The 27,942-nt window shown below is 52.3% G+C and overlaps 9 protein-coding genes across 9 annotated transcripts; 5 read left to right on the top strand and 4 right to left on the bottom strand.

The window, feature by feature from the left end:
* Window positions 1-295: 295 nt before the first annotated feature.
* On the bottom strand, window positions 296-1,969 carry KD926_008950 (putative ubiquinone biosynthesis monooxgenase (Coq6); the record flags this gene model as incomplete). Its single annotated transcript, XM_053101538.1, has 2 exons — window positions 296-1,659; window positions 1,723-1,969. 2 exons carry the CDS (start codon window positions 1,967-1,969, stop codon window positions 296-298), a joined length of 1,611 nt encoding a protein of 536 aa, XP_052954945.1.
* Window positions 1,970-2,627: 658 nt separating this feature from the next.
* KD926_008949 (non-cytosolic esterase/lipase) lies at window positions 2,628-5,478 on the bottom strand (the record flags this gene model as incomplete). Its single annotated transcript, XM_053101537.1, has 4 exons — window positions 2,628-3,509; window positions 3,574-3,691; window positions 4,230-5,314; window positions 5,413-5,478. 4 exons carry the CDS (start codon window positions 5,476-5,478, stop codon window positions 2,628-2,630), a joined length of 2,151 nt encoding a protein of 716 aa, XP_052954944.1.
* A 1,377-nt stretch (window positions 5,479-6,855) lies between these two features.
* Window positions 6,856-7,353, top strand: KD926_008948 (siderophore iron transporter; the record flags this gene model as incomplete). Its single annotated transcript, XM_053101536.1, has 1 exon — window positions 6,856-7,353. One exon carries the CDS (start codon window positions 6,856-6,858, stop codon window positions 7,351-7,353), a length of 498 nt encoding a protein of 165 aa, XP_052954943.1.
* Window positions 7,354-9,481: 2,128 nt separating this feature from the next.
* On the top strand, window positions 9,482-9,918 carry KD926_008947 (uncharacterized protein; the record flags this gene model as incomplete). The annotated part of the gene is made up of 2 exons (XM_053101534.1): window positions 9,482-9,691; window positions 9,799-9,918. 2 exons carry the CDS (start codon window positions 9,482-9,484, stop codon window positions 9,916-9,918), a joined length of 330 nt encoding a protein of 109 aa, XP_052954942.1.
* Window positions 9,919-10,359: 441 nt separating this feature from the next.
* On the bottom strand, window positions 10,360-11,991 carry KD926_008946 (sorting nexin-4; the record flags this gene model as incomplete). Its single annotated transcript, XM_053101533.1, has 2 exons — window positions 10,360-11,556; window positions 11,692-11,991. The coding sequence occupies 2 exons, from the start codon at window positions 11,989-11,991 to the stop codon at window positions 10,360-10,362; spliced, it is 1,497 nt and encodes a 498-aa protein (XP_052954941.1).
* A 483-nt stretch (window positions 11,992-12,474) lies between these two features.
* kexB (kexin kexB) lies at window positions 12,475-15,114 on the bottom strand (the record flags this gene model as incomplete). Its single annotated transcript, XM_053101532.1, has 2 exons — window positions 12,475-13,261; window positions 13,358-15,114. 2 exons carry the CDS (start codon window positions 15,112-15,114, stop codon window positions 12,475-12,477), a joined length of 2,544 nt encoding a protein of 847 aa, XP_052954940.1.
* Window positions 15,115-16,777: 1,663 nt separating this feature from the next.
* Window positions 16,778-18,948, top strand: KD926_008944 (uncharacterized protein; the record flags this gene model as incomplete). The annotated part of the gene is made up of 3 exons (XM_053101531.1): window positions 16,778-16,893; window positions 17,029-17,366; window positions 17,420-18,948. The coding sequence occupies 3 exons, from the start codon at window positions 16,778-16,780 to the stop codon at window positions 18,946-18,948; spliced, it is 1,983 nt and encodes a 660-aa protein (XP_052954939.1).
* Window positions 18,949-21,003: 2,055 nt separating this feature from the next.
* On the top strand, window positions 21,004-25,913 carry KD926_008943 (uncharacterized protein; the record flags this gene model as incomplete). Its single annotated transcript, XM_053101530.1, has 6 exons — window positions 21,004-22,891; window positions 22,980-24,247; window positions 24,299-24,424; window positions 24,474-24,676; window positions 24,731-25,026; window positions 25,084-25,913. The coding sequence occupies 6 exons, from the start codon at window positions 21,004-21,006 to the stop codon at window positions 25,911-25,913; spliced, it is 4,611 nt and encodes a 1,536-aa protein (XP_052954938.1).
* A 771-nt stretch (window positions 25,914-26,684) lies between these two features.
* trr1 (thioredoxin-disulfide reductase TRR1) lies at window positions 26,685-27,861 on the top strand (the record flags this gene model as incomplete). The annotated part of the gene is made up of 3 exons (XM_053101529.1): window positions 26,685-26,706; window positions 26,769-27,668; window positions 27,728-27,861. 3 exons carry the CDS (start codon window positions 26,685-26,687, stop codon window positions 27,859-27,861), a joined length of 1,056 nt encoding a protein of 351 aa, XP_052954937.1.
* Window positions 27,862-27,942: the final 81 nt, after the last annotated feature.

Genomic DNA, 27,942 nt, shown 5'->3' with positions numbered 1-27,942 from the left:
CGGCTGGGAGCAATGTTGGGTCGAGTGCGAGTCTAACGGTAGATACTCTTCATGTCGGGGATCCCTCTGGCTGCTGGGAAGAAATACTCGAAATGTGAATAGAATAAACAGCCCATATCTCGCATAGTAGCTTGACAGGCAAGGCACGCTGGTAATTATGATAAGCCCTTATTGACTGATAGCGTATTGTACAATTATTGCGAACTTAAGTACCACATCGAGCTACTAACGATACAACAAAACAATAGAGCGTAAAGTAGAGGGGATATTATTTAGACTCGGCCCGTTCAACAGATCAACCCTCGGCATTCTTCATCAAGAGTCCCTTAAGGAAGGGTACGCGGTCGATGATATCCAAGCCTAGACTGCGACCCCAAGCAACAGGTCCCTGACCGGGAACATTGTAAAGCTTGTGCAGCACATCGCAGGCGCCACCGATCTTGGCGTTGGTGGCCCACCGCTCGGCGGTGTACCGTTCGAGAGTGAGAATGTCTCCGACGTCCATCCCGTGGTTCACGGCATACTCGATGGTATTGGAGAGGGACGCCACGTCGCCCAGTCCGAGGTTAAGGCCCTGTCCGGCCAGGGGGTGAATAACGTGGGCAGCATCGCCCACCAGAGCCACCCGGGGAGAGATGTACGTCGACGCGTGGCGGAATCGTAGAGGGAAAGAGGCCACGGTGCCTTCCTGGACACCCGTGACCATGGGTGGGATTTGCGAGGGCTGGGGAGTATGTTGTAGACGCCAGGTCAGTTCGGTCTCGTGTTGATCCTCATACTCCTCCGAGACAGACGTGGCCGGGCGTTGCATGCTCATCATGTACTTGAGGTCGGCCATGGCGAGACGGAAGGCAGCGTTGACCATGGCGATGAAAGCTTTAGGGGAGAGCGATTTGAGGTAGGCGGCGTTCTCGGCGGTGGTTGACCACACCAGGGTCGCATGGTTGTTGGGCAGCGGGAGAAGGGCGACGGGGCCGCCCAAAGAAGGTAGGAAACGCTGGTAGGCGGTTCTTGTGCCGATGGGGAACGTAGGGGTCTCTGGCTCTGAAAGGGCGAGGGTCGCGACCACGCCGTTTCGATTGTAGTCCCAGCCGTCGGCTGAGATGTTGGCAAACTTGCGCACGGGGCTGTTGATACCGTCTGCGCCCACCAGTAACCTCGCGGCAATCCGCGACGGTCCTTGAGTCGATGCCCCGTCGGTCTGGGAGATGGAAAGGACGGGCCACGCCGAAAGATCCGGTCCGTCGGGTGAATCGTTGCCGTTCTCGATGGACGAGACGGTCGATTTGGAGAAGATGGAGAGGTTCTCGTCTCCAGAAGCGGCGATTCGCGATAGGAGTGCGCGGACAAGATTGGCATTCTCCGTCATTGTCGCGACGGTACGGAGGTCTTCGAACGGAGAGGATTCCATCGACCAGTCGAATGATATGCGGGACCCCGTTTCGCCGTCCCATACCTGCATCTCCTGGTACTTCTGGACGCGCTGAGTATCAAGGAAATCCCATGCTCCAATTCTTTCCAGAAACGACACGGACGAAGGCGTCAGACTGCTGACTCGGTTGGAGAACTGATGCGATTCGAGATTCCACGAGCGGGCTTTTTCGAGGTCCTGGGTTTCGACGAGGGCAACTTTGAGCTTTGAAGTGGCAGGAGAGGCTCCTTCGATAAATAGTCAGTATTGAACAAATCAAAATGTATGAATTAGTGAGTGCAGTGACTTACGGAGAGCTGCTAGCAGTCCGAGGCCCGCGGGACCACCGCCAACGCAGACTACATCATAGATTTCGGGGTTCTGTTGAGGTTTGGACGCAAATTTTCGGCGGCTCGGCAGACGTCCAGACCGGCAAGATGGACAGACATAAGGCCGCAGGGCAGATCTTGAGATGGGGCGCATAATGGCTGGGAGGATTGAAGTTTGCGGAATGAAGCGTCGGATCTTCGGCGAGAAGCGCGGGTTGGATAAGGCCATGGGTGCAAACAGAGCAAACACATCAGTCCACCAAGGTGCTTTACACTGCACAGAAGACTCGGACTATCTCCTCCATACTCCGTAGTCAGGTCATCATCATTGACTTGAACACTGGATATCAAGGGGGGGAAAGCTATTTTAATTATATCCATTGTATATGGTACTTTATAATGCAATATTGTGCCCTGCTTTTCAACAACCAAAGGTTGTATAGTGTAATGGTTAGCACATCGGATTCTGATTCCGGTAATCCCGGTTCGATCCCGGGTACGACCTCTTCTTTTTTGCAATTTCTAGTATTGCCACATCTATAAATTTGTCTCTTCTCTTTTTTTTTTTTTTCCCCCTTTCCATATTCTCTTTCTTTATTCTCTTCCCATTATCTGTTTTCTTTTCTTTTTTTTTTTTTTTTCCCTCAACTTCTCCCTTCGAACCTTAATCCTGGTCAGTTCCATTTCAGTCAGCATCATGAAAACACTTCTCAGGTCACAGTGGTGCAACATAACTCTAAGTATATACCTACAGTAGCAGCAGAACCAAATATCGTGTTCAACGTGCTCAACCTCCTCTTGACTCATCAACAACAGATTTATTCAGTTTGAATAGGCTGCAACCTTTCATTGGCCGTCGCGATAACCTCATCTCCCTTTTCCATGGCCTAATTGCGAGCATTGCGATAAGCCATCAAGCCCTGTCGCAGGCTTTTCAGATCTCCCATTAAGCACCAACCTCCCAGTTGCGTCATGACATATAGGGGCCCATCGTCGGCGTTTTCCGGCACCACCAGAGAATGCGCATATAATAGCAGGGTGCCACTGGTATACGCCACAGTAATCGCAAGTGGCATCTCGTATGCTGGTTCGGGAGGACCTTGCCCAAACGTCTGCAACGCATGTATTGTCCGGGCCTCTAGTGCGCCGTAATAACAAGCTTGCCGACGAAGCACCGCCGATGACCCATCGGAGCACTTAACTTCCAAAAAGAAGTTCGGAGCGATCGGTAGATAAGTCTCCGCTGAGGGGACGATCTGTCCTTCCAGATCACTTCGAATTCGAGCATCTAGGCGATCGGGCGGGGCGCTGGAGAAGTCATCGGGCGTCGCAGGCACCAGCAACCCGTCTGTTAAGGGCGACAGATTCGTGAAAGGGTATCTGTCCCCGTCGGTACAGCTGGAGTCGCTCTGACTGCCTTCGATGATGGGCACGATGGATGCTTTAACGTGGTGCTCTTTTCTGGCCTGCAAATCCGCGTCTGTAAAGTCCTGAAAGTCATTGGCGGAAAAGTTCGATTCGGAAAGAGAGGTTCGACGTTGTGATAATTGCTGCCTGATGATGGCCAGGTCCTGCGGCGGATCTAGTCTTCTACCATCGAGGCGCCTGCACCCCGCGAGGAAGACCTCATGCTCAATCAGGTGCTGCTCGAAGTTCAGACAGGAGGCAGTCACCCCGCCGGTCTTTTTCATCTTTGCCAACGAGGGCTCCGAGTCTTGCGTCTGAGACAGGGTCGGAAAGTATGAGAACCCTTCGCTGGGCTTAAAGTGCTTGGTTGAATAAAGATTGTCAGTGCCTACCCACTAGTTCCTTTTCGACTCGGGGTATACATACATCCCGAAGATCTGAGGTGTCTGGACCTCCCAGGCGGGAAAACCGTTTGAGCTCCTTGAGTCGGTGTGGTGTACAGGCGCGGATAATATCTGGAGCAAATTCAGATGATGTGTGAGAACTGATTCTCGTTAGTATAGGTATGCAGGCAAGCGCTTGACGTAGTCGGTCTGGGACCACGAGGATTATCTTGGGCTTAATTGCGGAGGAGCGATCCTTCGCTATAACTCCCTCGAGGCGCTGGTCGTCAAGAAGACCTCGGAAAGATTATCCCAAAAAGCTGGCGCTGGTTGCAAGGGATGCGGTCTTTCCCGATCTGAAGACGACATCGGATGGAAAAGTTGCTGGAAGCAAAAGGAATCAGGAACAGGTAACCCAAATGGAAGGAATCCTGAGATTGAAATGGATCCATTGCAAACGGCAGAAGTCGCGATCTTTGTGTCTGAGGCTGGAGATGAACAAAGAGAAATGAATGGAATAGTCAGGGATAGTACAGTGTTTTGGCGGCAGCGACCTATTTTGGGGATACATCTCTTTGTTTGAAATTCGGGTGCATTGAAGCCAGATGCATGTAGGTATGCAACACCATGAAAGACAATGAGATCATGTTACCAATTCATCATTATACATCATAGCAGTGTCATTTCTATCATATCAACATCTCCACACCATCCAAATACCCCATCACCCTCTCGACCAACACCCTCCGCGGCTCCTTCTGATCATCATCACTCAACGCATGCGACGCCCCGGGAATCACCAAACTCCCTGAATCCCAGCTTTCCCCGGCCGCCGTCTTCCACCGACCCATCAGCGCCTCTTTATCCACGTACGCCGGGACCGACTGATCGCGCCCCGAATACAGCACCAGCAGCCTACCGCCGGGCCCCAACAGGCCTCGCGTCCCGAGCACCCCGAACGTGCGCCGCAGCTGCTTATCACTCAGATCCGAGCTAAACAGATCATCTTCCGCCGGATGCTCCGGACTGCGCGGACTCGCAAGACTCAAGAACCGTCGACTAGTAACCGCCGTGGAGGCGCCGTAGCCGATGCGCGCAGTCACCTGCAAAGGAACAAGCGTATCGGTGACGAGAACCTCCCCATCTGTAGACGTGGACGTAGACGTAGAGCCACGCCCATCGCCAGAAGAATAGTGATAATAATCGTAGGTCTTCCTCTCCGCCTCCCCCACCGCATCCGTCAACAACACTCCCATGGACTCTGGGCTCTCTCTCTCCGTCCCAGACTCCACCACCGACAAGATAGCTTCGCGATCCGAAACCGGCGCCTGCATAATTGCCCCATCCACTGTGCCTCTCGTCACAACCTCGTACTCCGCGTCGCGATCAAGGACCGCATGTCGAGGCCGCGGATTCGTCTCGCACAGGTAACTCATCACATCTTGACTCCCTGTCGAATGGCCCATGATCACGACTTTCTCTCCCTCTGGTCCCCCGGTTCCTCCCAGGGAGGACCCGTATACCTCCCGCTTATATTGCCGTACATACGCGACGCATTTCGCAATCTCGTCGATATCTTTCCCCACGCGACCCATTCCCCATCCTGTGTATGAAGACGAAAGTACGACGTTGAATACGGACCAGGAGGTGTGATGTAGGGCTGTGACGATGTCAGATAGGTAATCGACTGTGTGCAGGCCGTCGGAGAGACCGCCGATGAAGATGAGGGTGTGGGGTTTGGGGGCGTCGACGTGCGTGTATTCGAAGGCGACGAGATTGGAGGTCTAGTTTTGGGGGCTCTCGGGTTAGTGTATATCGGTGGGTGGGGATTGTCTTTTTCTTATCCCGTCCTTCTTTTATCAAGCAGGATGAGGGGACATACATATTGGTGAAGAATGCCCGGATGAGCTTTTCCGAGAGGGAGTTGTTGGGGGAATTTTAATTGCATGGTGTGCGCAGTTCACGGGATTCTTTTATCTTGTTCAAAGGGATGAGGTGTTGATTATTGAATATCGAATTCAAAAAAATGTCCAATAGGTATGTACAGTACAAAATCTACTAGATTGGGTGCAACTGGGAATGAAAGTCAAGGGAAGTCAAAAATCAAAAATCTAATCGATAATCAGATTGCAATCAGATTGCAATCAGATAAGACAACGCTAGACCCGATTCATCCAAATCAGATAAAAGCCCTCTCCTACACAAATTTATCTCACAGCGCTCTGTCCTCTAAAACTAAAAACCACCAACCAATTAACAACCCCAAACTCCCCATTGCGGTGCCGATCCATACATCTATCTCAATTAAAAAAAAAAAAACAAGAACCGACCAGCCATAAAGCCCAGAGCAGTCGACTAATCAAGCAACGGCCGAACGGGCGAAACATTCCCGCTACTGCTAGCCAGTTACTACATCTGTGCCACTAAAACAGCCCGTGTTTCCGCTTCTGGGAAACTGGGTGAAAATATGTGGGATGATTGGATCTGTCGGTCCATTGTGGACTCCACGGGCGGAGACTACTTGCGTGGTGGACTTGCTCGGACAGGTGAAGGTTATGAATTTGAACTTACTCCGGAGTAGGGAGTATGGGTGGTGGGTTGGATCATGTTTTCTTTTTGTTCTTTTTCTATTTTTTGGTATATTGTTACTTTGTCAAGGAGTAGACGCAGAATGTCTTCGTGTGCTCTCCTACCATGCAAATATGCAAATTGGATATCTACAGGGTGGCAACACCGGTGTACATACCAGTAAAAGAACACACTCTCAAGTCTCAGCCAAGCATTCGAGAGTACCTCAACCTCCGACCTAGCTTCCACATATTCCAAGCGACCAATCCCATATGGCCTACAGATAACAAGTTATCAGATGCGTCTGCCGTTAACGGCGGTTAAACCCCCGATTAGCCTCAAAGCTAAGTTATCAACAGCAGCAGACAGAATAGAGTAAATCAACTCCAGATCAGACAATAAACAAGAAGTCAAGTTTCCGCTCGTGGGCTAGCTCGCTGATTTTTCGGAAAGCTTGTGTTGGTGGTCTTGGCTGGAGGATTATTGTTTTGGTGCACTCCGTAGTATGGATCTAATATTAGGTCGGTTTCGCTTTGCCATGTTTCTTTTCCTTTTCCTTTTTTTTTCCCCCGCTCTGTAGGTTTTGTTTTCTTTTTCTTATAAGGGAAGTCTTGCGGATTTAAGCAAATCTACGGATTCTCCTCCGGCCTGTCACCATAACGGATAAATCGCCCGATATTAACACCGCGCCTGCGGCCGTTGACCTCACCGATGATATCCGCATGAGTGGTTGCTCCTGTGCTCGATCCCGCTATACATGCTCGCCGTGGGGTTGATGATCTACTTCCGCAGTCCTGGCCATAGCATTCGTTACATGTGTATGTGCGAAGTATTCATCGGCTTCGGCGGCGGCACGATCATCCTGCTGGAGCAGATCGCCGTGATGGCAGCCTCCTCGCATAACGACTACGCGTCAATGCTGGCCTTCCTGGCTCTGTTCGGGAACATCGGTGGCGCGATCGGGAACAGTATCTCCGGGGCGATCTGGACGAATACCCTGCCCGTGGTGCTGCAGAACTCGCTGCCCCCGGAGACGAGGGACAAGTGGGAGGAGATTGCGAACTCGCTGGACGTGCAGCTTAGCTATAAGATGGGTTCGGCGACCCGCGAGGCTATCAACCATGCGTATGCTGTTAGTCAGCGGAATATGTTGATTGCCGGGACGGCGGTCATGGCGTTGACGATGGTGTGGGTGTTTATGATCAAGGATATCCGTGTGAAGGGGTTGAATCATGTCCAGGGCGTTGTCTTTTAGTGAGTTGGTAGTTTTTTTTAATATAATTACAGCGCGAATCATGCGTCAGATGTTTTGCTGGACTCTTATTTTCAGGCCTTGTCGTATGGTGGTCAATGTGCACAGTCCTTAACATAAGATATTCTCTCACCCAATCCAATGATTGTTCGTAATAAGCAATGAAGAGGGCAGTGCTACCTCCCCTTCGCTGTCATTGATAGGTGCTGACCCCCTTTGACATGGCACCGCTTTAGGTTCACTAAGTCGCCAATAGACCAGCTTCATAGGGCTATAGGCAACGTTAGTGTAGCACAGCTCCTGGATAATGCAAACACTCGAACTCAGCCCTGAGCATATCCTCAGCCAAGTGCGTGAAGAAGACCAAGCGTCAACAACCATTCACCTGCTCGAAAAGATAAAGTCAAACCAAGCCCTAAAACGAGCCCAAGAACACCCATTTGTGGCAGTGAGCGAAGACCGAGCAATGGTCTAAGACACTGGCAACTGTCCCATCCATCTACTGTCAATGGTGACTATCACGCGACAGATCGATAGACAACCCTATTGCATAGCATAGCCTCCGCCTCGTCTTCGCATTCGCACGCCAATATTTGACTCAACGCCATGTTGTATGTTGTGGTCACCGGCGGTCCCTTAACCTATAGCCTGATATCAGGGCAAACCAATCTACAAACCAACCAGCCAACCAACCAACCCACCCACTCACAAGAGAAACACATACTAGGCTCAACATAAGTACATACCTACCTGATCAACCCAATCTAAGCCTTCCTGCATGTGCATGCAAACCAACAAACCTACCTACCACGGATGTGCCTACAGAGTACGGAGTACATACATACATCTCACCCCTTTCCTCTCAACCAAGGCGATCATGGCGATGCAACCCCAGAAAAAAGGGGTACGGGGTCGTTCCGGTTACACGTCAGCACCAAGTGCTTTTCTTTTCTTTTGTATTTTCCACAGGGTTACCGGGTACATCTACAAAACTTCAGGGGGCTGCACCCCCAAACCCTAGGCGGGCATGCCGACCGGTGCCCAGTGCCCAGTGCCTAGTCGGATCTAGTTAGTAAGTAGATAGGTAGAGGTAGTACAGAATTGGGGGAAAATCAACCGTAACCACACTGGGGGCCATGCCATCCACGGGCCATGCAAAGGCAAATGCAACGAGGGAAGGGGAGAAAAAAAGTAGTAGGCCAAGAGGGGGTGGCTGAGTGCAGCGGCGAACGTGCAACTCCGACACCGACCCAATGAGATAATTGCCGCATGGTGGCGGGCTCGCAGGAGGGAGGGAATTTTGACAATGATGGGGAGGAAATGGAGAGGGAGATGGAATTGAGAGAAAGGGGGGGAGGGGAGGATAGAAGATAGATGGAGGTTGAGATATACAAGGGGACATTGAGTGAGAGGGGGAGAAAAGGAAGTAGAGTCGGACAGAGACTCTGACAGCAGCCGCTAATCCCTTTCGGGGAATTTAGTGCCATCGTCTCCAGGCAGACATTCAACCTACTATCCCTCTACAACCGAAGAAAGGGGAACTTGAAGTGTAGTTCTATAGGGTTTAGTTACGGAGTACGGAGTGTCAGAATGATACTCCTGCCCTACTGCCCTATGCCTACCCCTCCCCTTCCCTACGTATGTATGTATAGCATCCACCGTAGCAGTGACGAGGGCCGAAAGTACCGGAGCTCCATATATTTGCCACTCCATGCAGGCTGCAGAAACTAAATCGGTATCACATCAGCCCATGAGACAAGTGGCGTTGCAAAAGTGATGGATTTTTTTTTTTTTCTTTTTCGTCGACGGTTACAATCCAGGCACGAAAATAAACCCGGAGAACCCGGCCGAAACCATATAATCCGATGTTTGCCCCCCCGCTGTGCAAGTGTGTGTGTGTGTGGTCTAGATGAAATCGTCATAGAATTAAGGGGTAAAAACCCTCGACTTGGAGTCAATTCTTTTCCTTTCGTTTATCTGTTATTGATTCTTCCTTTTACATTCTCTATCTCTTGATAGATCTTCTCAATATAACTACACTAGCTCTGTCTACACCTAGTTATCCATCCACACTCTACCTCAACCCTACAACAAAACCTACCATATACCTACAACCCTCAAACATCCAAGAATGGCCTCCACAACCACCACCACCACCACCACCACCCAAAAACAAGACCTCCTCGTCAGCGCCAACTTCGCAACCTCCACCACCTCCTCACTCTCCTACAACCACTACACCCACTCCAAATCCACCATCGACTACGACCACGAAATCTACCTCCAATTAACAGCCGAAGACGGAAGGCCCGCGAAGACCGCGAACCAATTGTACCTGGAGGTATGTTTCTAGCCCCTCCACCTTCACCTTCATCATCAATATATAATCCCGCCGATGAATACGTAAAGCAAGCATTGGAAGGGAAAATGTTAATATAATTTGTGTAGGAACGCGCACGTCAAAAATCCACCCGCGCTTTGGATCCCGCGATCTCGGATCCACAAGGAGAGCCGGGGGCGATTGATTTCGAGTGTGTGGAGATGCAGACGCGGACGCGGACGCAATAGTATCTATTGGGTCTTGTTTTGTTTCTTTCTTTATCGTCTTTCGTCCATATAGTTAATTGTGGATTTGAATGTATTGGGGTTTCTTCGGGAGACTAGGTACTGTAGGTCGGTAGAATTGGATTTGGGTATTGGATATTGGGTGTATGAGAAAGCGGGTTAGATTAATTGATGATGGTGACGGTGATGTTATGATTGATGTAGATAATTAATACCTTTCGGTTAACTAATGAAATAGATGGATGGGACAAAGGCGTTGTTAATCTTGATTTTAATCTTTGCGTTGTGGGTAGGACAAGACTCAACCAGATACTCCAGAGGGAACAGTAAAAAAGAAGACAGAGAATGAAGAGATAAATCATAAAGCTAAAGCAATACGACCCCGTCCCGAAATTAACAATTACTGGCTGCTTTGATGTCATACTCCATACATCCCTGGGGAATCTACCGGGCCACGGCGGCACCCTCCTGTGCCTGAGACGCCAGACCCTCTTCGAAATCCCCGTCCATCTCCGCCACGAACCGCTCCCACGTGTTGAGCACCCCCTGGTAGAACTCGATCTGCTTCTCCGCCAACGCCCCCAGCGTGTCCCGGAACTCGACCGCCTTTATTCGCTCAAAGTCCGCCACCTCGCGCACCACCTCCTCGTCGAACATCTCCGACGTGGTCTTGGCCGACTCGACCTCGCGCGTGAGCTCGTCGATGCGGAGTTCCAGCTTGCGCACCCGTTCCCGGCGGGACTGCTCGTGGTCGACCCCGCGCATGTCCTCCATCTTCGACCGGATGAAGGACGCGGGCGACGAGGTGAGCGGGTTGGACGCGTAGTAGGACGACGGGTTCGTGGCCAGCGAGTCCCGCTCGGCCACCGCTTTGTTGCGGTATTCCACCAGCGCCTCGAAGTCTAGCTGCTTCTGCTCGCGCGTCTTGAGCAGTGCCTTGACCGAGAGGATGTAGGCTTCCATGTCGCGCAGCGAACCCAGGTAATTCTGGTCCGTGTGGTCTTTCAGCGTCTTCAGCCCGCGCGCCGTCTCTTCCACCGACGCCGCGAAGACCTGCAGGGGCACCTCGACGTCCGGTTCCAGCGGCACGAGCTTGCGGAACTGCGTCGCAAGCTCATTGTAGTCCGCCTCCAGGTCGGCCTCGCGCCGGGCTACCCGCGCCACGATCTTCTCCACGTGGCTGAGATCTTCGTCCAGCTTGTCCGCCTTCTCCCGAACCTCGATGAACCGGCGGTCCGGCTTGTGCACTTTCGTAAACGCATTGACGAACGTGTCCGTGAAGTTATCGAAGATGCCGGGCACGCCGCTGCCGTCGGAGGTGCTGGTCGAGTTGCGAGAGGACCGCAGGCGCATGTGCGCATTCCAGTCGGGGGACTCCAGGAATACCGCCAGCAAAGGGGCTCGACGGAGGACCGGGTGTAATGTCAGCCGCTTCAGGAACCGATGTAGCGACCAGGCCCGGCGGGTGGTGAATTCGGGGCCGAACCGATCCCCCCGCACGTATTCCATCTTATGCTTGTCCGGCAGCGGCGGGACCGCGCAAGCGGGATATTCCCGGTACAGCGTCTTGTATAGGAAGAAGAAATCGGTAAATCGTCTTCTGACGGTAAATTCTGGTTTCTGGAAGGATTTGAAATCGGTCTAGGATAATTGATTTCCGCCCCGTCAGCATTGGAATGGGGAGGGGGGGTGTGGAAGTAGCTAGGCAGCGGTATACCCTCGTCACCAGGACGAGGCTGCGATCGTTGATTATCAGAAGGAAAGATGTAAACCCACATGTGTAGTAACCAAATAAGAGATGTAGGCATCTTTGGTGCCATCGCTTTCCTTCAACGGCGAATCGACCTGGCATTCGAGCACTCCGTCACCGATGCCCGCCAGGTCGACGGCGTCGGCGAGCGGACCGGCCTGAGGTTCGTGGCCTGCCGAACTCATCCTGCGCTTGCCATTGACGTCGTGATGAAGGCCAGACGGCTCTTCCGCATCAGTCCCCGAGGTGGTGGGACGGGACCCGGAGGCATCACTACCAGCGTCATGCCTCCATGAGACGCTATCAAAGTCGTCGTGTTGATCCATCGAAGAGTTGGGTTGCCGCCGAAACAAGTTGTTTGTCGGTTCGGCTCACTGCGGCTGAGCAAAGATACGAACCAAACCAAATGCAGATAAGAAAACGGTATAGGCGAATGGAAAACAAACAATGAGCCGGAAGAGAGGGGGAGAGGCTCAGTTTGGTCGAGAGGGTGCGGAGTTGAGGCAGTGGAGCAGACCAGGCAATCAATCCATTTGGAGAAGCGCCCGATCGGCGTCATCATCGCCAAGACCTGCTGACTAAGACTTCGCATCCAGTTGCATTATGATTTGCATTATATTTCTATTTTCTGGCAACCCCAGGCGCTCTCTTACAATATATACAGAACTCCATGCGCCTTCTTCGTTTCCGCGCATCCGTGAGACATCAACTCGAACATCCATTTAAATTGACAGAGCGAGAAGACAAAAGAAATTCAATTCCATTCAAATCCAAACCCAAAAAAGAATAGGGTAATCGTTCATCCAGGCTTATCGTCGATCTCCGTGAGAGCTGTCTCGTCGCTGTTGGTCATCGCTACCAGACCGGTCCCGGTACGGCTCGTCATCCTCATCACTGAACAATGGCTCTTCGTCACTCTCTCCTGCGAAAGCGTTGTAGAGCTCGCCGCCCCGGCGTTGGGTGGGACCGCCCTGGCCACCGGCTGCATGCAAATCTTCATCGTCCTCGATCATCTCAAAGTCGTAGTCATCGCGGGGGTCGTTGCGCAGGCGCTTCTGGCGCTGGATGTGGAAGTAGACGCCGAGGGCGATGCAGAACACGATGATGGACCCGATGGCGGCGTAGATCCAGGCCTGGGTGCGTTTCGAGGCGCCAAAGGTTGGGAAAAAGGCGGGCAAGAAGCTCTCGGACGATGTAGTCGCGGCCGCCGCTTCCTCCGTGGGACTGGTTTTAGAGCCAGTGGTTTCCGCCGGCGTGGGCGCCTTCGATTCCTCTTCGGCCGGGGTATCTTCTGCCGGCGTGGGGTTCTGCGTAGTCGGCGTAGGTTTCGCGTTGACCGGACGATCCGCAACGTCAGTGGGCGGGTTCGGGGCTTTGGTCTTGGTTGGCCCGGGTTGAACGCTTGTCGTGGCTACGATCGCATCCTCGATGTCGTGATCATCGTCATGCTCGTTGGGTAGAGGATGTAGCTCCTGTTTGGCGCCGTCGATGGCTTCACCCCAGAGGTTCAGTCGCCAATCGATAAACTTTCCGATATCCTCGTTGACAACGGCGTCCTTGACGATCACCGTCCATTTTCCAACGCCAGATTCGCCCCTTGATATTGTTAGTACGGTAGGAATTAAATAGCGCAGTAAACCAAAAAAAAAAAAAAAAAAAAAAAAAAAAAAACCAGCCGGTGCATGAACATACCAGTGTGCCACGGTCATAAAGGTCCAGTCCACATAGCCCGCCTTTTCGTTATCAGACCGTCTAGCGGTACTCAGATGGCTGACAATGCCCTCCGGACTGCGCAGCTCCACGCTGATATCGCCGCGGCGAGTGTGGTTAACATTCATAGTAACGGTCACATGCTCTAGCCTCTGAATATTGGCCTTCTCCACCATCTTGTTGGTCACTTCGTAGGAACTGGCCAGACCCTGGTTCCCTTGGGGAATCTCATGCTGCACCCGGAGCCACGGCGAGTGAAACCATGCCTGGGGCTTAACGAGGTCCCAGGTCTTGGCCTTCTGCACCATCGAGTAGGCATCCACCTTTCCGAATCCCCAGTCGTGGCTGAACTTCCGGCCGCTCTTGGTGACCTGCCAGCTGCCGTCATCCTCGTGGACCGGAACGGCCGTCTCCAACATGAGGTACTGAGCATCCCGCCACGTCAACTCGGGTCGAACGCTGAGAGCGAGAGCGATGGTACCCGCACCCAAGGGCCCCGCAGCCGACGTTCCGCCGTGGAGAGAATAGCACTTATCAGTGCCGACGTCAGTGGTGTGAATGGCGTCGGTTGTACCACTGCTGTAGGCGACCACCAGCTGAGCGGAGCAAGACTCCGAGTAGCTGGGGTGATTGCCCTCGCGATCAATGGCACCGACGGTGATGCTGTAGATACTGTTCGTGTATCCGTCGAAGTTGCAGTTGTCATCGTACGAGGCACCGTTTCCAGCGGCGAAGACGAAGATGGAGCCTTTGCCGCCGCGCCCCTTCTGAATGCCATTGACCATAGCTTTCTTGATCAAGATCCCGGGCGCTTCCATCGTAGCTCCGTCATCAGGCGGACCCCACGAGCACGAGTAGATGTGATTATCCTGGTAGGCGTAGTTGATCGCGAGTGCCTCGTCCTGGTCGTCAATCGGTTTTGAGAGAATGCGAATACCAGCAACCTTGCTGTCATACGCAACGCCCACTCCGCAAATGTCGTTTCTCGCCGCCGCGATCTCTCCAGCACATCGGGTGCCATGATTATCATCCGACAGCAGCGGTCTCGGTTCCGGCGACTTCTCATTGAAGTCGTAGGAACCCTTGGCAAAATAATTCGGCTTCAAGTCATTGCTGTACATATCCAGCCCATCGTCCACCACCGCCGTCGTAACGTTATGTCCCGTAATCCCTTCCAACCAGACACCGGTGACGTTCAGATCATGGCCGAGCTGCACGGTATTGTAGAGATGCCACTGGCCACTGAAAATCGGATCGGCGATCTGCAGCGTGGACGCGATATTCTTCTGGATCTTCACGGCCTCAGGGTTCTCCTTGGTGGTGGTGCCCGCGGGCACTCGTGGGAAGTTCCCGGGCGGAGGTATCCGTTTCTGCAGTCGCTGCTTGGGAACCAGTTTCTGAGACCACAGCACACCGTCCAGTCCCTCATCGGTATCCAGCGCAGAGCTACCATCCCCGGAGCGTCGCCTGAGTCTCCTTCGGACCCGCGCACGTTCCAGCATGGAGTCTACATCTCCGTCGACGTCGCGCGGCACGGAAAAGGTATAGTGGCCATCCAGTTCTCCGATCTGGCCTTCAAAGCGAGCCCCTAGTCGATGGGCGATATCGGACGGAGAAGCGGAGTCATCGAGGTGGAGGGCGAAGTAATCGTGGGTTTCGTACGATCGGCGAGGATGGAGCGAGGCGGTCGTAGCAGCGAAGAGGCCAAAAGCCACTGCCGCGGTGTCGAGAAGACGCATGGTGGCGGCTAATAGACACCTTCTTCACGGAAGGCGAGATTAGGACAGATATCGGACGACTGCCATGGAACGGAACTCGGTGCCAGACCTAGGGAGAAGAAAGGAGATTCGCTTGAGGACAGATGAAATAGAAGCAAAAGCACCGCAGGCGAAACAGAAAAGAAAAGAGAAAGAAACGAGAATTGATCACAAAAGTGGATGTTGGGGATAGCGAGCACTGCTCGAAGCGTGGGAGGACGTTTGGACGGGGAAACTCCTGAGTTGCGCTCGCTTTGGCCCGTCGATCTTCACGGGGCTAAATTCACTTAGTCCCGAGTGCCACCGACTCTTGGCGGGTCTGCAGATGGCGCCTTTGAGGTAGCTAAAGATAAAGATCGGGTACTTCTTTTTCGTATTAACTATGTTTATTGTGAGGAAGAACGGGGGGTTATTCTTATCCCATCAGGTCGAGTCCTGGCTAGGGGCACCAGAGAAGACACGTTGAAGTCGGGGCTCCTTGCAGTGATCCGCATACATTGAGCAGGCAGCCCCGTTATTGTACGAATACGGGCCCCGTTATTCAGATTATTAGACAAAGCCAAGAAGAGGCTTCATATCTCCCATTGACATTTGGATGTTGGTGTAGTCCCTGAAGATCAAATGGACGATGATATTCCAAGCATTTTGGAGATCAACGCTGATCCAGAAATTCCTGCTGTCATTTCACTAGCTGGCTCTCAATAGTTAGTGTATCAGTGAACTGTAAATCCTATCTGGGGGGCAGTATATGAGCGATTTCATTATTCACAGGTTCCTTACCGGACTAGAACCGGTGCACGGGTTAACAAATAACTACTCCGTAACTAGTCTGCAGTGACGGCGAATTACTAGATATAGTATAGCTTGCTTATTCAGGAATAATATACAGGTGCCTCTTGGCATCGCAGTGGTCTACATAGCTCCAACTTTCCCTCTTGACACTGGGTTATTTCCCACCATTTCCTTTTTTTTTCTCCGGCTTTTGGCTCTGACTGGACCAGTCACCCCGTGTCCTGCATTTTGCCACCCCGGTAATCCTCTCTGGCAAGCTGATTTTGTGAAATTGGATCTGCATTTCTTGAGTGAAGAAGTCAAGTAAAAAAATCAGGAGGCGTAAATTACTGGACATTTTTGACAACTTGATGGGTGGGGAATTGCCAGATCCTATCGCGGGTGGGGAGAAAGGTCATCACCCCGACTTTTCCGTTCAAACCATCCAGTCAGCTCAAGAACCACCTTCATTGTCACCTGCAGGTGTGAACTTACCTCTTCAGCAGTGAAAGAAAATGAACCCGCTTTGACACGACGCAAGCCATCACCGCGGAACGCTGGCTATTTCTCAATTCCCACGGTATTGTCCACGGTCTATCTATTTTTCATTTTCATTTCGATATTCGATGCGAGATATTCGATGTGAGGCTGATACCATACACTATGGCTTCTAGTCATTCAACTACTACAGGCACGCCAGTTTCGACAAGAACCTCGAAGTTTCCAGTTCTGCGAATTATGTCCGGGAAGTGCAATTCTCCCGTCACGATCGGGAATCTTACCGTCTGCTGTCCTTGTAAAGAGTTCACGGGAACGTCTAAGGACGGACAGCTGGATATTGTCTGTCAAAAATGTCTTCATTCGCTCACCCAACATGGAGACGCAAGTTCAGCAGAAGTTTATTCAACCCAACAAGGAAGCAGCCAGCTGGAAACATGTTAGATTGCATCCTCAATCATCGAGGATAGTTACGAATTACATGAAAAGCATGTTCGTCTAAGTGTCCACTTCAGATCTTTTGATTGCATTATTCTAACCATTCCTAGGTGGATCGAACACTACATCGCAAAAAGAGCGAAAAGTCTACCCTCCGAATTCCAAAATTTACGAGATTTGACTTTCAAGCTCGAATCTGACGCACTCAGCCCAAGGCAAGACATTGTCAAGTGGTGCACAGCTAAAACCAATTGAGGCACAGTATCAAGACGAGTTCTATCAGTGTTTTAATAAGATAGCCGGTAGAGGTGTGCCAGTCTGTACCGAGTGGTCCAGGACCACAGAAGGCCGAGTCGATTTTTGGATTCCTGGCCAGAAATGGGCAGTGGAGATTGCCCGGGAACAAGACCGAATCAACGAACACATTATGCGTTTTCACGAGAATGGCCAGTATTACCCTTGGCGAGTAGATGGTATGATCCAAGATTTGATCATTGTCAATTGTACCACTTCTCTGCCGACACGTGGTCAGTATATACCCCCGCCTTATTCACCATTGACTCAACTAAGATATAAGTAGGGTACGAAGAGACACGGCTTATTCATGCAGTTTTCAAGAAGGACTATGCAGACTTGCAGATTCTTGATAATCAGATGGAAATTTTACAGACCTCTTTTCGCAGGCGACCAAAAACACCACAGCCGGTCCTAACTAAACGGCCTCGTGCTAATCAGTTCTGCGTTTACAATATTCCAAACGAATTGTCTGAATATACTCATCGTGTCGCAGCGTACATCAAAGAATATAAGTCTCCGCACAAAGTCAAGATAGGCCTTATATACGAAGGATTGGATGACATGGATATCGAAGAAATCATGATACAGACTGATGATGAGACCCCAAAAGTTCGGTTCCAGCGAGCGCTTGTTGGACTCCTGTCACAGCCTTTTGACTATATGGTTCGTGCTCATACCCAAGTGGGAGTCTTCAGTACTGGCGAAGATCCCTCTGTACTCTTTTACCACCTTTCCGTTCCTAAGGGGGACGTTGGAGATGAAACCGGATGGGATCCTTACTCTAACTATCCCAATCGTCTACATTTGACCGCCGTAGGTCAATCTCTTGCTTTTACACTCCAGGCGCTCAAGTTGCAACAGCGGAGCCAGACCTGCGGGTTACAGGCAATGAATACACTGCCAAAATGGGAAATTATACTTGCGGACGCTTTGGGTGAGATTTCGAATAAGGAAGTTCCATCGTCTGAATATCGCCCACCAAGAAGCGAAGGTTTTATTCGATCTCCAATACAATTACGCCGTAAGAGACATGGGCCCACTCCGAGAGATTGTCGACCATCACAATGGCATTGTGACCCTGAAGACGAGGAAGAAAACCCCAACACACCGAGCCGGAGTCAGCGTCCTTCACGATCAAGACGGACAAAACCAGAATCGGCTCGCTTGAGTCCTCCCACATCTTCCCAAAGTTCTTTCAGGAAGGAAAATCAGCGGCGTTACTACACACTCAGATGTCTGCATGGGATGGTGAAAGGACGTGGGGAAGATCTAGATCAGGCTTGTCCTAATGTCCGTGATCATGGAACAACGCGCCATACAATTGATTCGAAAACCTTTCTTAGTCGATTAAAGCGTCAGCTGTCTCAGACTATTAACGCAAATTGCGAAATTCTCGATATACACGACTCTCGGGGCGCTCTTCTTAAAGTAACGCTCTCCTCGCTTGGGTACACCGTCCCTGCAAAATGTACCGAGTTGAAATTCCGCGATCACCTTCACCACGAAGCTGCTATATATGACAAGCTCCGTTCAATTCAGGGCCAGTACATTCCTTTTTATCTAAGGAGCATTGACTTGGATCATCCCTATAGCTACGATGGGATCGCCTATCCGGAATATATGATGCTGTTAAGCCCAGGAGGGCAACCTACGGATATTTCTCTCCGCGCAATAGGTTGCGATCGTCTTATCTCCAAATTGAAAGAGTCACTGTCTGCGATACATGCCCTGAATTTCGTCCATAAAGATCCAGCACCACGGAATTGGTCGTACAACCCGGAAATAAAGACGGTGGTTATTTTTGACTTTTAAAGGGCGGAAATCATCAAGCAACGGCTGATACTGGGAATACTGTCCCCAAATCGGAAGTGTAAGTCGATTGAATCTGATCCTAAGAATCGCCGGAAGCCAGGGTTTGTGGAGGAGATCAATCGGGCAGTGTATGAATTGAAATGCCTACGTGTCCATCCGCAGAGGATTTGACCCAAGGAACTCGATTAAGAAGCAAGTGAACAAGGATTTATACAAGAACTAAAGCATCTCGAGTTCATTGTGGAGAGCATCAGCCAACCATGAGTTAATTTCCAGTATAAGCGTGTATTCAATCTGGATATCATTAGAGCCTGGCTATTTTTATCCATGACGCATATATACTTTACTACATGTTCCATTGTAGGCGAGCGGGGGAGGTCAAGAGCCCTCTGCGCCTCGAAATACTGACGTGTAAACCGCCTGGGTTGTCCAGACTGGAGTGTGATTTCACAGAAAATGATTTTGTGATAGGGTTTATTGACTGGCCCAATCAACAATCAGCAATAGACTGTCTTGGAGCTTTGATCAACCTCTTTCAAACCCCTCTCAATCAAAGAAGCGCTCAGGCCACGCACTTTTGTGCTTACCCCACGCTCGGGGCCGCTCAGTGAGCCAAAAGCAGCGCCAAGTCGGGCCTAAAGCGGAAAGGAAAAGTCGCTCGGTTTAGGAATCCAATTTGGTAGTAACAATAGCGATCAGTCAGGCACCATGTAGAAAAAGGACAACGGTTATCTAGAATCGAGGGAGGAATCTCGCTTAGGGCTATACGAGTGGCCCTCGACCCTCTAGTTTCAGTTGTATACTTTCTCGCCCGGTGTAGTAGTAGTAGATCTTATTTTCTCCCAATTAACTATCATTAACACGATTTCTGTTATGATGGTTTATTTTTATATCTGATTTTCTCTCTCATTCCTTTTACAGCAGAGTATCTTGAATTACTTAACTTGTGTCTTCACCTGGCATGTTTAACAGATGGTGGCAGTCATCATTATATTATCTTGGGTATAGGGGTGGCATCCGCAAATATATAGAGAAAGCCTCGGCGTCGAGACATTGTCTCTAACTCAAACACAATGTCGGATACACAGAATATCTCCCTGTCTTTTTCCAATTGTCCCAATTCTCCGACACCGAATGACAGGCCAACAATCCGACCTGGAGCCCTTCTCCTACTGGGGGTACTCGGTAGACACACCGCTTGTTGGATGGATCGGCGATGGGATCTATACGGTGTGATTGGATGGTCGGGCTGCGAAGGGCAGTTGGGCCTGTAATTTGCCTTGTTTTCTTTTTATTTTTGTCTTCTCTTTTCGATTGAGTTTTTCGTCAATGGTTCTTTTCTTAGAAACGTGCCTGACGACGGAGGTTTGTGCAGCACGAGAAGGGCCCCGCAATGATGAGGGCTGGGCTTCTTTTCCAGCCACCGGCTTAATCTCCTCGCGATATATTCCATTTTCCTGCCCTCGCATCTTTTTTTCGCTTCTCTCGGTTGGATTTTTGGTGTTCGACGACTAGTGTCATCATCTGTATTCCTCTCTCCTGGTTCATCTCCTCTCCCCTCCTTCTTGTCTCATTGAATTCACCCACATTGACTTGACGTGACTTGTATACTTCCCTTTCCCCACCGCTGCCGGCGTCAGATCGGACGAGTCTGCCTATCGATCTACTCGCTGCTCTCAGCATGCACTGTTAATTATTTTTTGTTTTTCTGTCGCTTATCGGTTAAATTGACATTCAATCCATTTGTCTTCTGAAAATCATTGGGTCGCGACAGGCAATTGCAAGATCGCTCCAATTACGCATCGCTCTGCTTAAGTGACCTGCATCTACTAAGGCCCCGAACCAAGTATGTGCCTCCAATCCCAACTCCGGCTCATGCAAGGCCAGTTTCGCGCTCTTTAGAGGCCAAAGCGATTGACCGGTGGAGATTCGACACTCACAGATGGTCAGACAGGTACCGCAGCAAATCAATCCCACGTAACCCCGGTAGCCAAGTCACTCCCCACGTGTCCGAGCCTCTCTGGACGGTGGCACAGGAATCAAGTCATTGGAAGAATGGCCGCCGTCGCATCTCAGCCCCCGACGGACGGGGATTCCAAGACGCCCCCCCCTCCTCCTCCTCCTCCTCCTCCTCCTCCACAGAATCCCAAGGCTCCTCCACAGCAGTCTAACACCCCTCCTCCTCCTCCTCCACCACCACCACCTCCTCCAACTCTACGAGATTCCAAGGCTGCTCCTCCTCCTCCTCCTCCACCGCCGCCGCCGCCGCCGCCTCCTCCCTCCAATGGCGCATTGCGCCCAGCAGTACTACATACCCGTCAACTAGCTGAGCTTCCCAAACCTGTTGACACGGACACGGAGGACGACTCTGAATCAGATGTCAGAAGCTCAGATATGCCCCGCACGCACCCCAAACCATCCAAGGTCGACGCTCCCGCGCCAAAAACACAGGAAGTGGACCGCTCGTTCTCCGCTCGAGCTAAAGACCTTCCTCCGAAGGCGAGTCTAGATTCAATCGAGAAACCACTCTCACCTGAGCCTCCAGTATCGCCTGAACCTTCATCATCGCCGGAGCCTTCTATATCACCTGAACCGCCATCATGGCCTGCGTCTCCATCATCGCCTGAGCATCCAGCATCGCCGGAACCCCCATCATCTCCTGAGCCGCTAGCATCACCTGAACCGCCAGTCTCGCCAGAGCCCCTGGTTTCACCCAAGCCCCCAGTCTCGCGAAAGCCTCGCCCTGTAAACGATGAATTTACTCCCGGGGACGATGGTGCTGTCGTACGCAAGGCATCGGTGCCATCAAATAGCAACGGTGAGCCGAAGCCGGTAAAACGGTCGGATACGGTCCGTTCTACGTCGGAGCAGCGACGAGACTGGGCTTCAGACCGATCGCCTCTCCAAAAGCTAGAGGTCACGTTGAACGGAATCAGCAAAGAAGAGAAACGCGCCCGAGTCCAAGAAGCAGAGATGAGACTCAAAGAACGTATGACTCGCCAGCAGAATGGCGGCGAGAACCTTCCGCCCCCGGCACCCAAAAAATCCCAGCGCAGATCAACACGGGATGTCCCCGATGCTGAGGCGGGTGTCTCCCAGAGACATAGACCTGAAAGATCGGCGATGCCACCGCAGCCTGTGAAACAGCCCCCCAAACGATCTGACCACCGACGATATGCCTCCGAAGGGGGTGACGGCATGGATCATCGCGAACACAGACCGATCGACAAGTCGAAATCTACTCGCAGCAGAGGACCGTCTTATCAATACTCAGAGTATTCCGATGATAGACCTTCTGCTGCTCCCATCATCAAAACAGGCAGCGCCCCGAGACGGTCAGTGTCTGTGAGCCATCAGGGGGGTGGTAATCGTGTCGACCCGCGCTCGGTCAATCAACCCATCCATCGGGACAGCAGATTTCCCAACAACGCTCCGATGCCTCGGGTCATTTCAACGCAAGAGGCCCCTAAAATCGCACCCGCGGCACAGGCTGATGTTCAAACCTGGGGGAACTCACCTTACGCTAACTCTAGAGCCGCTCCTAATAGAGCGAGAGCGCAATCAATGAAGAAGAAGGATATCCCCCCGGTGGGAATCCCACCTCAACAGGCTCGCAGAGGCTCGTATGCAGTTGAAAGCTCCGTTGCATCTGATCCTATCAGTCCTGATTCCGACCAAATGACGGCGCCGTTCGAGAACGAACCGCCTCCGCAGCCCAAGGCTAAAAAGCAGACGGTTTCATTTAACGTGCCGCCGCCCACGCCCCCTCCTCTTTCGGAATGGAGGACAGCACCGATCGCAAGGCTTGGAGCCTCTGACTTTGAATTCCAGCACTTCGACAAGGAGCGGAGTAAGGCATGGTGGGAAGGCGGAGGCAAGGATCGCCGACGAAGCAGAGCGCTGCCGAACAATTATCAAAAGCCTCCGGCTCAGAGATTAACTTGTGAGTAATGAATACATCAAGTAGCTGACCGAGTCTCTCGGGCTTTGTCTTGGTACTACAGAACATGCAGACTGACTCGACCGCACAGCAAAAATAAACCGCTTCCAGCCTCAACTTTTCTTGAAGAGCGGCCCGTTGCTTCGCTATGCTGGACTGAAGAGGGTGCGAATCGACAGCCCCAAGGGTCCGTTCGACAAGGAGACGTGGAGGGGTAGTATTCTGATCGTGACAAAGGATTCCCGATCTACTTATGAACCAGCGCCCACGTTAAGACTGTTTTCCCAGCCAATGGATCTCTTGCCGCCCCCGCCAGCTGTAGTCAGCGGCGAAGAGGCTCAGCTTCCTCCCGAGTACGTAGATCCGACCGCCGGGCTTATGAAGTTAGGTCGCGACGGCAGGGCTCTCTACGTGAAACCGGTGGACCACACCGAGGAAGAAGTGGATCTGTCGCAGGTGGAGAATGACGACGGCATCTACGAAATATCCCCTAGCATCATCGATTACAGCAGCGAGGGTATGAAGCAGCCGGTACCTGCCAATAGGCTCCACCAAATGGACGGAGAGACGGCCGAAGTCTACAAGGACATCGCGGGGGCTCGCCTCTATGCAGATCCCGGAAGAGATGTCACCTTCTGGAGATTCAATCTGGAAATCGAGCTAGGACCGACCCAGCAACGAGTCGCGTATCGCCTCAACCAGGGCCCGGCTTTGGGATTCTGGGTGCCTGCGAGAGGACAGTCGATGAATATCATGTTCCACACCTGCAACGGCTTCAGTCCCGGCGTCGACTCAGACAGGCTCTGCGGACCTGACCCTCTGTGGCGAGATGTCCTCAACGAGCACCAGACGCGTCCATTCCACGCTATGATCGGCGGCGGAGATCAGATCTTCAACGATCAAATCACTACGGAGTCAACCCATTTCCAGGAGTGGGTCAAGATCAAGAACATGCATGAGAAGTACGAAGCTCCGTTTACCCCAGACTTTCGAGGGGAGCTGGAGACCGCGTTCCTTGAGCGTTATTCCACGTGGTTCTCGCAAGGGCTCTACTCGCTGGCAAACTCGCAGATCCCCACGATCAACATGTGGAATGACCATGAAATCATCGAAGGGTTTGGATCCTACTCCGACGAGTTCATGGGTACACCTGTGATCTCCGGACTGGGCAACATCGCGTACAAATACTATCTGCTCTTCCAGCACCACAGCGTTCCGGAGGAGACCGAGGCGGAAGAGCCGAGCTGGTTGCTTGGAGCCCAACCAGGGCCGTATATTAACCAACGCAGTCGCAACCTGTTCATGTCCTTGGGCGACGGAGTGGCTCTTCTTGGATTGGACTGCAGGACGGAAAGAATGGTGAGATATTTTACGCTGATTCTTGCATACAAGCAGTGCTAATGATATTAGAGCGACGAAATTCTCAGTGAGCAGACGTGCGACTTGATCTGGGACCGATGCCACCGTGAAATTGTCAGAGGCGAAACCAAGCACTTGCTGGTTTTGTTAAGCATTCCGCTGGCGTATCCCCGGGTGGTAGGTAGCCATTCCCCATTCGCTTCATCATTTTACTAACACATACTAGGCTATGGTGAAGAACATCTTGAACAGCAGAAAGACCCTGGGCAAAGCCGGCATGTTAGGTGGTTTGGTCAATAAGAACGGCGGCAAGGTCGAGATCTTCGACGACCATTGGACGGCGAAAAATCACAAATCCGAACGCACATACTTGATCGAGGATCTCCAAGATCTTGCGGCAGACAAATCTGTGCGGGTGACCATCCTGAGGTAGGATCTTCTCTCATCGTTCGACTGTAGCATTGAGCTGACAAGGGTTTATAGTGGTGACGTGCATCTGGCTGCCATCGGCGAGTTTTACTCAAACCCGAAACTGAACGTCCCCAAAGATAGGGATTATCGATACATGCCCAACATCATCTCCTCATCGATTGCGGACATGCCCCAGACAGATGTGGTCTCGGATACGCTCAACAAGCGCAATCGTGTGCACCATTTGGACACCAATACTGACGAAGATATGATTTCTATGTTCACTCACGACGTTAATAACAAGCCGCGGAATAACAAGCGACTGCTTCCCCGGCGCAACTGGTGTGCCATCCGAGAATATCAACCTGGTAAGTTGGCGTTGGACCCGTCTTAGACAATCAAAATCATCTTCTGACCGAGGATAGGCTCGACACCACCAGGGACTCCAGACATGGAAGCTCTTTCCCTTGAGGAGCCTCGTCCAAACAAGCTCCAAAGAACACTCTCGCTCAACCGTGGGGACCGATCCCAAGGTGGTGGTGGTGGTGGTGGTGGTGGTAGCGGCGGCGGCTTGCTTCGTCGACTGTCGCAGCGAGGCAAACCACCTACCAAGGATTTCAATCTTGGTGGGCAACCCAACGGCCGACGGATGAGCATGGACGGCCCATTCCCGCCCGCGGAGACCGGAGACTCGTATTATCAGCAGTCCGCGGAGTTCCGGCCGGGTCCCTTCATGCGACGACCTACCAACCTCAGCCAGAAGACCGCCAAGAGAGGCGCGAAGCACGGCGACGATGGCACCGGCGGTTTTGTCAACCTGGAGGGTGGACTGGCGATCACGCTGAACCTCGAATTGAACCCGCGCGACCCCTCCGGCATCACTACGCCGTACAAGATGCTTGTACCAATGCTCCGTTTCGAGGGTAACGAATACGATCCCCCCGCGACGCCGGTCGCCAAGGGATGGAGAAAATGGTTGGGAGTGCGCCGAAAGAAGGCGGACCGCCACGCCGTGGCTGAAGATACCGAAGCCGAGATGGCGACCGACGAGGAACTTGAAGACGAGGACGATGACTATGATGACTACGACAACCGGGGAGGAGGAGGCGGTCAGAGACGATCAAGCGGACGGGACTATTACGACGGGGCTGGCATGCCTCCGGAGACGTTGGTCCCGATGGGCGCAGGTGGAGCGGAGGACGAGGATGGCGTCAGAGCGACACCAAAGCGAAAGAAGTGGTTTGGGTTGGCCTGAGGGGCGGTGAGGAAGGGAGATGAAGTCGATGACATGATGATTGATGAAATGATGAGTTAAGCCATGTACCTATGAACGATCTAAATGTATTACTCCGAAGCAATGAATGTTCAGTTCTTTCATACTTGAGATGTATGCCCACGATAACTGATCGATAAGCACAGGCGGTCTCGGCCCGGACTCGCTGCCTAAGCCACACGTGACCAGGTCTCGCCGCGGATGATTCCTAATCTTTGCTCCTTCCTGCTTCTTGATGCTTCGGCTCGCATTATTCTCCCTCGGCATTCTCTTTCTTCTGCAAGTATCCGCCTGTCGCTCCAGATCTTATCAATTGACCGGTTTGATCTATCGTCCCTGACTCAGCATCAATTGGTCATCGTCATCGCGTGCGTTCCAGTCTAGTCCCTCCTCCTCCCCGACCAGATGAACTAATCGCTCTCCTTAGCTAATCGCAAGTCCCCACCATCGGAAATCCGCCCCTCTTCGCCTCTTCGCCGTGCCAGAGACTGAAATAATAATTTAACCTGCCCTCCTCCCTCTTCTTCTCTCTCCCCTGACTCTCGGTCAATTCCTTCGTCTCTTTCCCCCAACCCCTTCAACACCGGCAAGCTGTTTTCCTCCGCCTTTCGCCGATTTAATTTCTCTTCTATTCGCTCCTCTCTTGGATTGACTGCTGCTGCTGCAACCACCCTGCACAACCAGTCACCTCCGTCTGCCTCGGTTCTATCAAATCCGCTCTCGACGCCACTGCGCGTCAATTCCACCGTCAGAATGGTCCACACTCCTGTCGTTAGTGAGTATCTCCTGTGTTCTTGAGGAATGGGCTTGAAGAAATATCGCTAACCGCAAAACTAGTCATCGGCTCCGGCCCCGCCGCTCACACCGCCGCCGTCTACCTCTCGCGAGCGGAACTCAAGCCTGTCCTCTACGAGGGTATGCTGGCCAACGGCACCGCCGCTGGTGGTCAGCTCACCACCACCACCGATATCGAGAACTTCCCCGGTTTCCCCGACGGCATTGGTGGCGCGGAGCTCATGGAGAACATGCGCAAGCAATCGATTCGATTCGGAACCGAGGTGATCACCGAGACCATCTCTAAGATCGATCTGTCCCAGAGACCCTTCAAACTGTGGACCGAATGGAACGATGGCCCTGAGAACGAGCCCGCTCACACCGCGGACGCCGTCATCATTGCCACTGGCGCCAACGCTCGCCGTCTGAACCTGCCCGGTGAGGAGACCTACTGGCAGAACGGTATCAGTGCCTGCGCCGTCTGCGACGGTGCCGTGCCCATCTTCCGCAACAAGCCCCTGTACGTCATCGGTGGTGGTGACTCCGCTGCCGAGGAGGCCATGTTCCTGGCCAAGTACGGCAGCAGCGTCACCGTCCTGGTCCGTCGCGATCAGCTGCGCGCTAGCAAGGCCATGGCCAACCGTCTGCTTGCCCACCCCAAGGTCACCGTTCGCTTCAACTCCGTGGCCACCGAGGTTCTGGGCGAGAACAAGCCCATGGGTCTGATGACCCACCTGCGCGTCAAGGACACCGTCACCGGCCAGGAGGAGGTCGTCGACGCCAACGGTCTCTTCTACGCCGTCGGCCACGACCCCGCCACTGCTCTGGTCAAGGGCCAGCTCGACCTCGACGATGAACAATACATCATCACTAAGCCCGGTACCAGCTACACCAGCCTCGACGGTGTCTTCGCTTGCGGTGACGTCCAGGACAAGCGTTACCGCCAGGCCATCACCAGTGCCGGTACGCTCATTTTTGCCCCTTCCGTATTTCTCTCATCAGTACACTAACATCCCCTCCAGGTTCCGGCTGTATGGCCGCTCTCGACGCCGAGAAGTTCATCGCCGAGCACTCTTCCGCAGAGGCCCCCGCCAACGAAACCAAGACCGACACCGAGGGCACCGGAGCCGAATACAAGCAAAACCCTCTTCTCTAAGCGCAAATCCTGTCGAAAACATCTATCCATCTATCTACCCACCTCTGATCTTTTAGACCTTCTTTTTATCATCTCATCATA

The sequence above is a fragment of the Aspergillus affinis genome (assembly GCF_023601865.1).
Source record: "Aspergillus affinis strain CMG 70 chromosome Unknown NODE_60_length_195438_cov_84_765746, whole genome shotgun sequence".
Taxonomy (NCBI): Eukaryota; Fungi; Ascomycota; class Eurotiomycetes; order Eurotiales; family Aspergillaceae; genus Aspergillus; species Aspergillus affinis.
The sequence above is the reverse complement of the archived record's forward strand: the minus strand, read 5'-3'. Positions and strand labels throughout refer to the sequence as shown.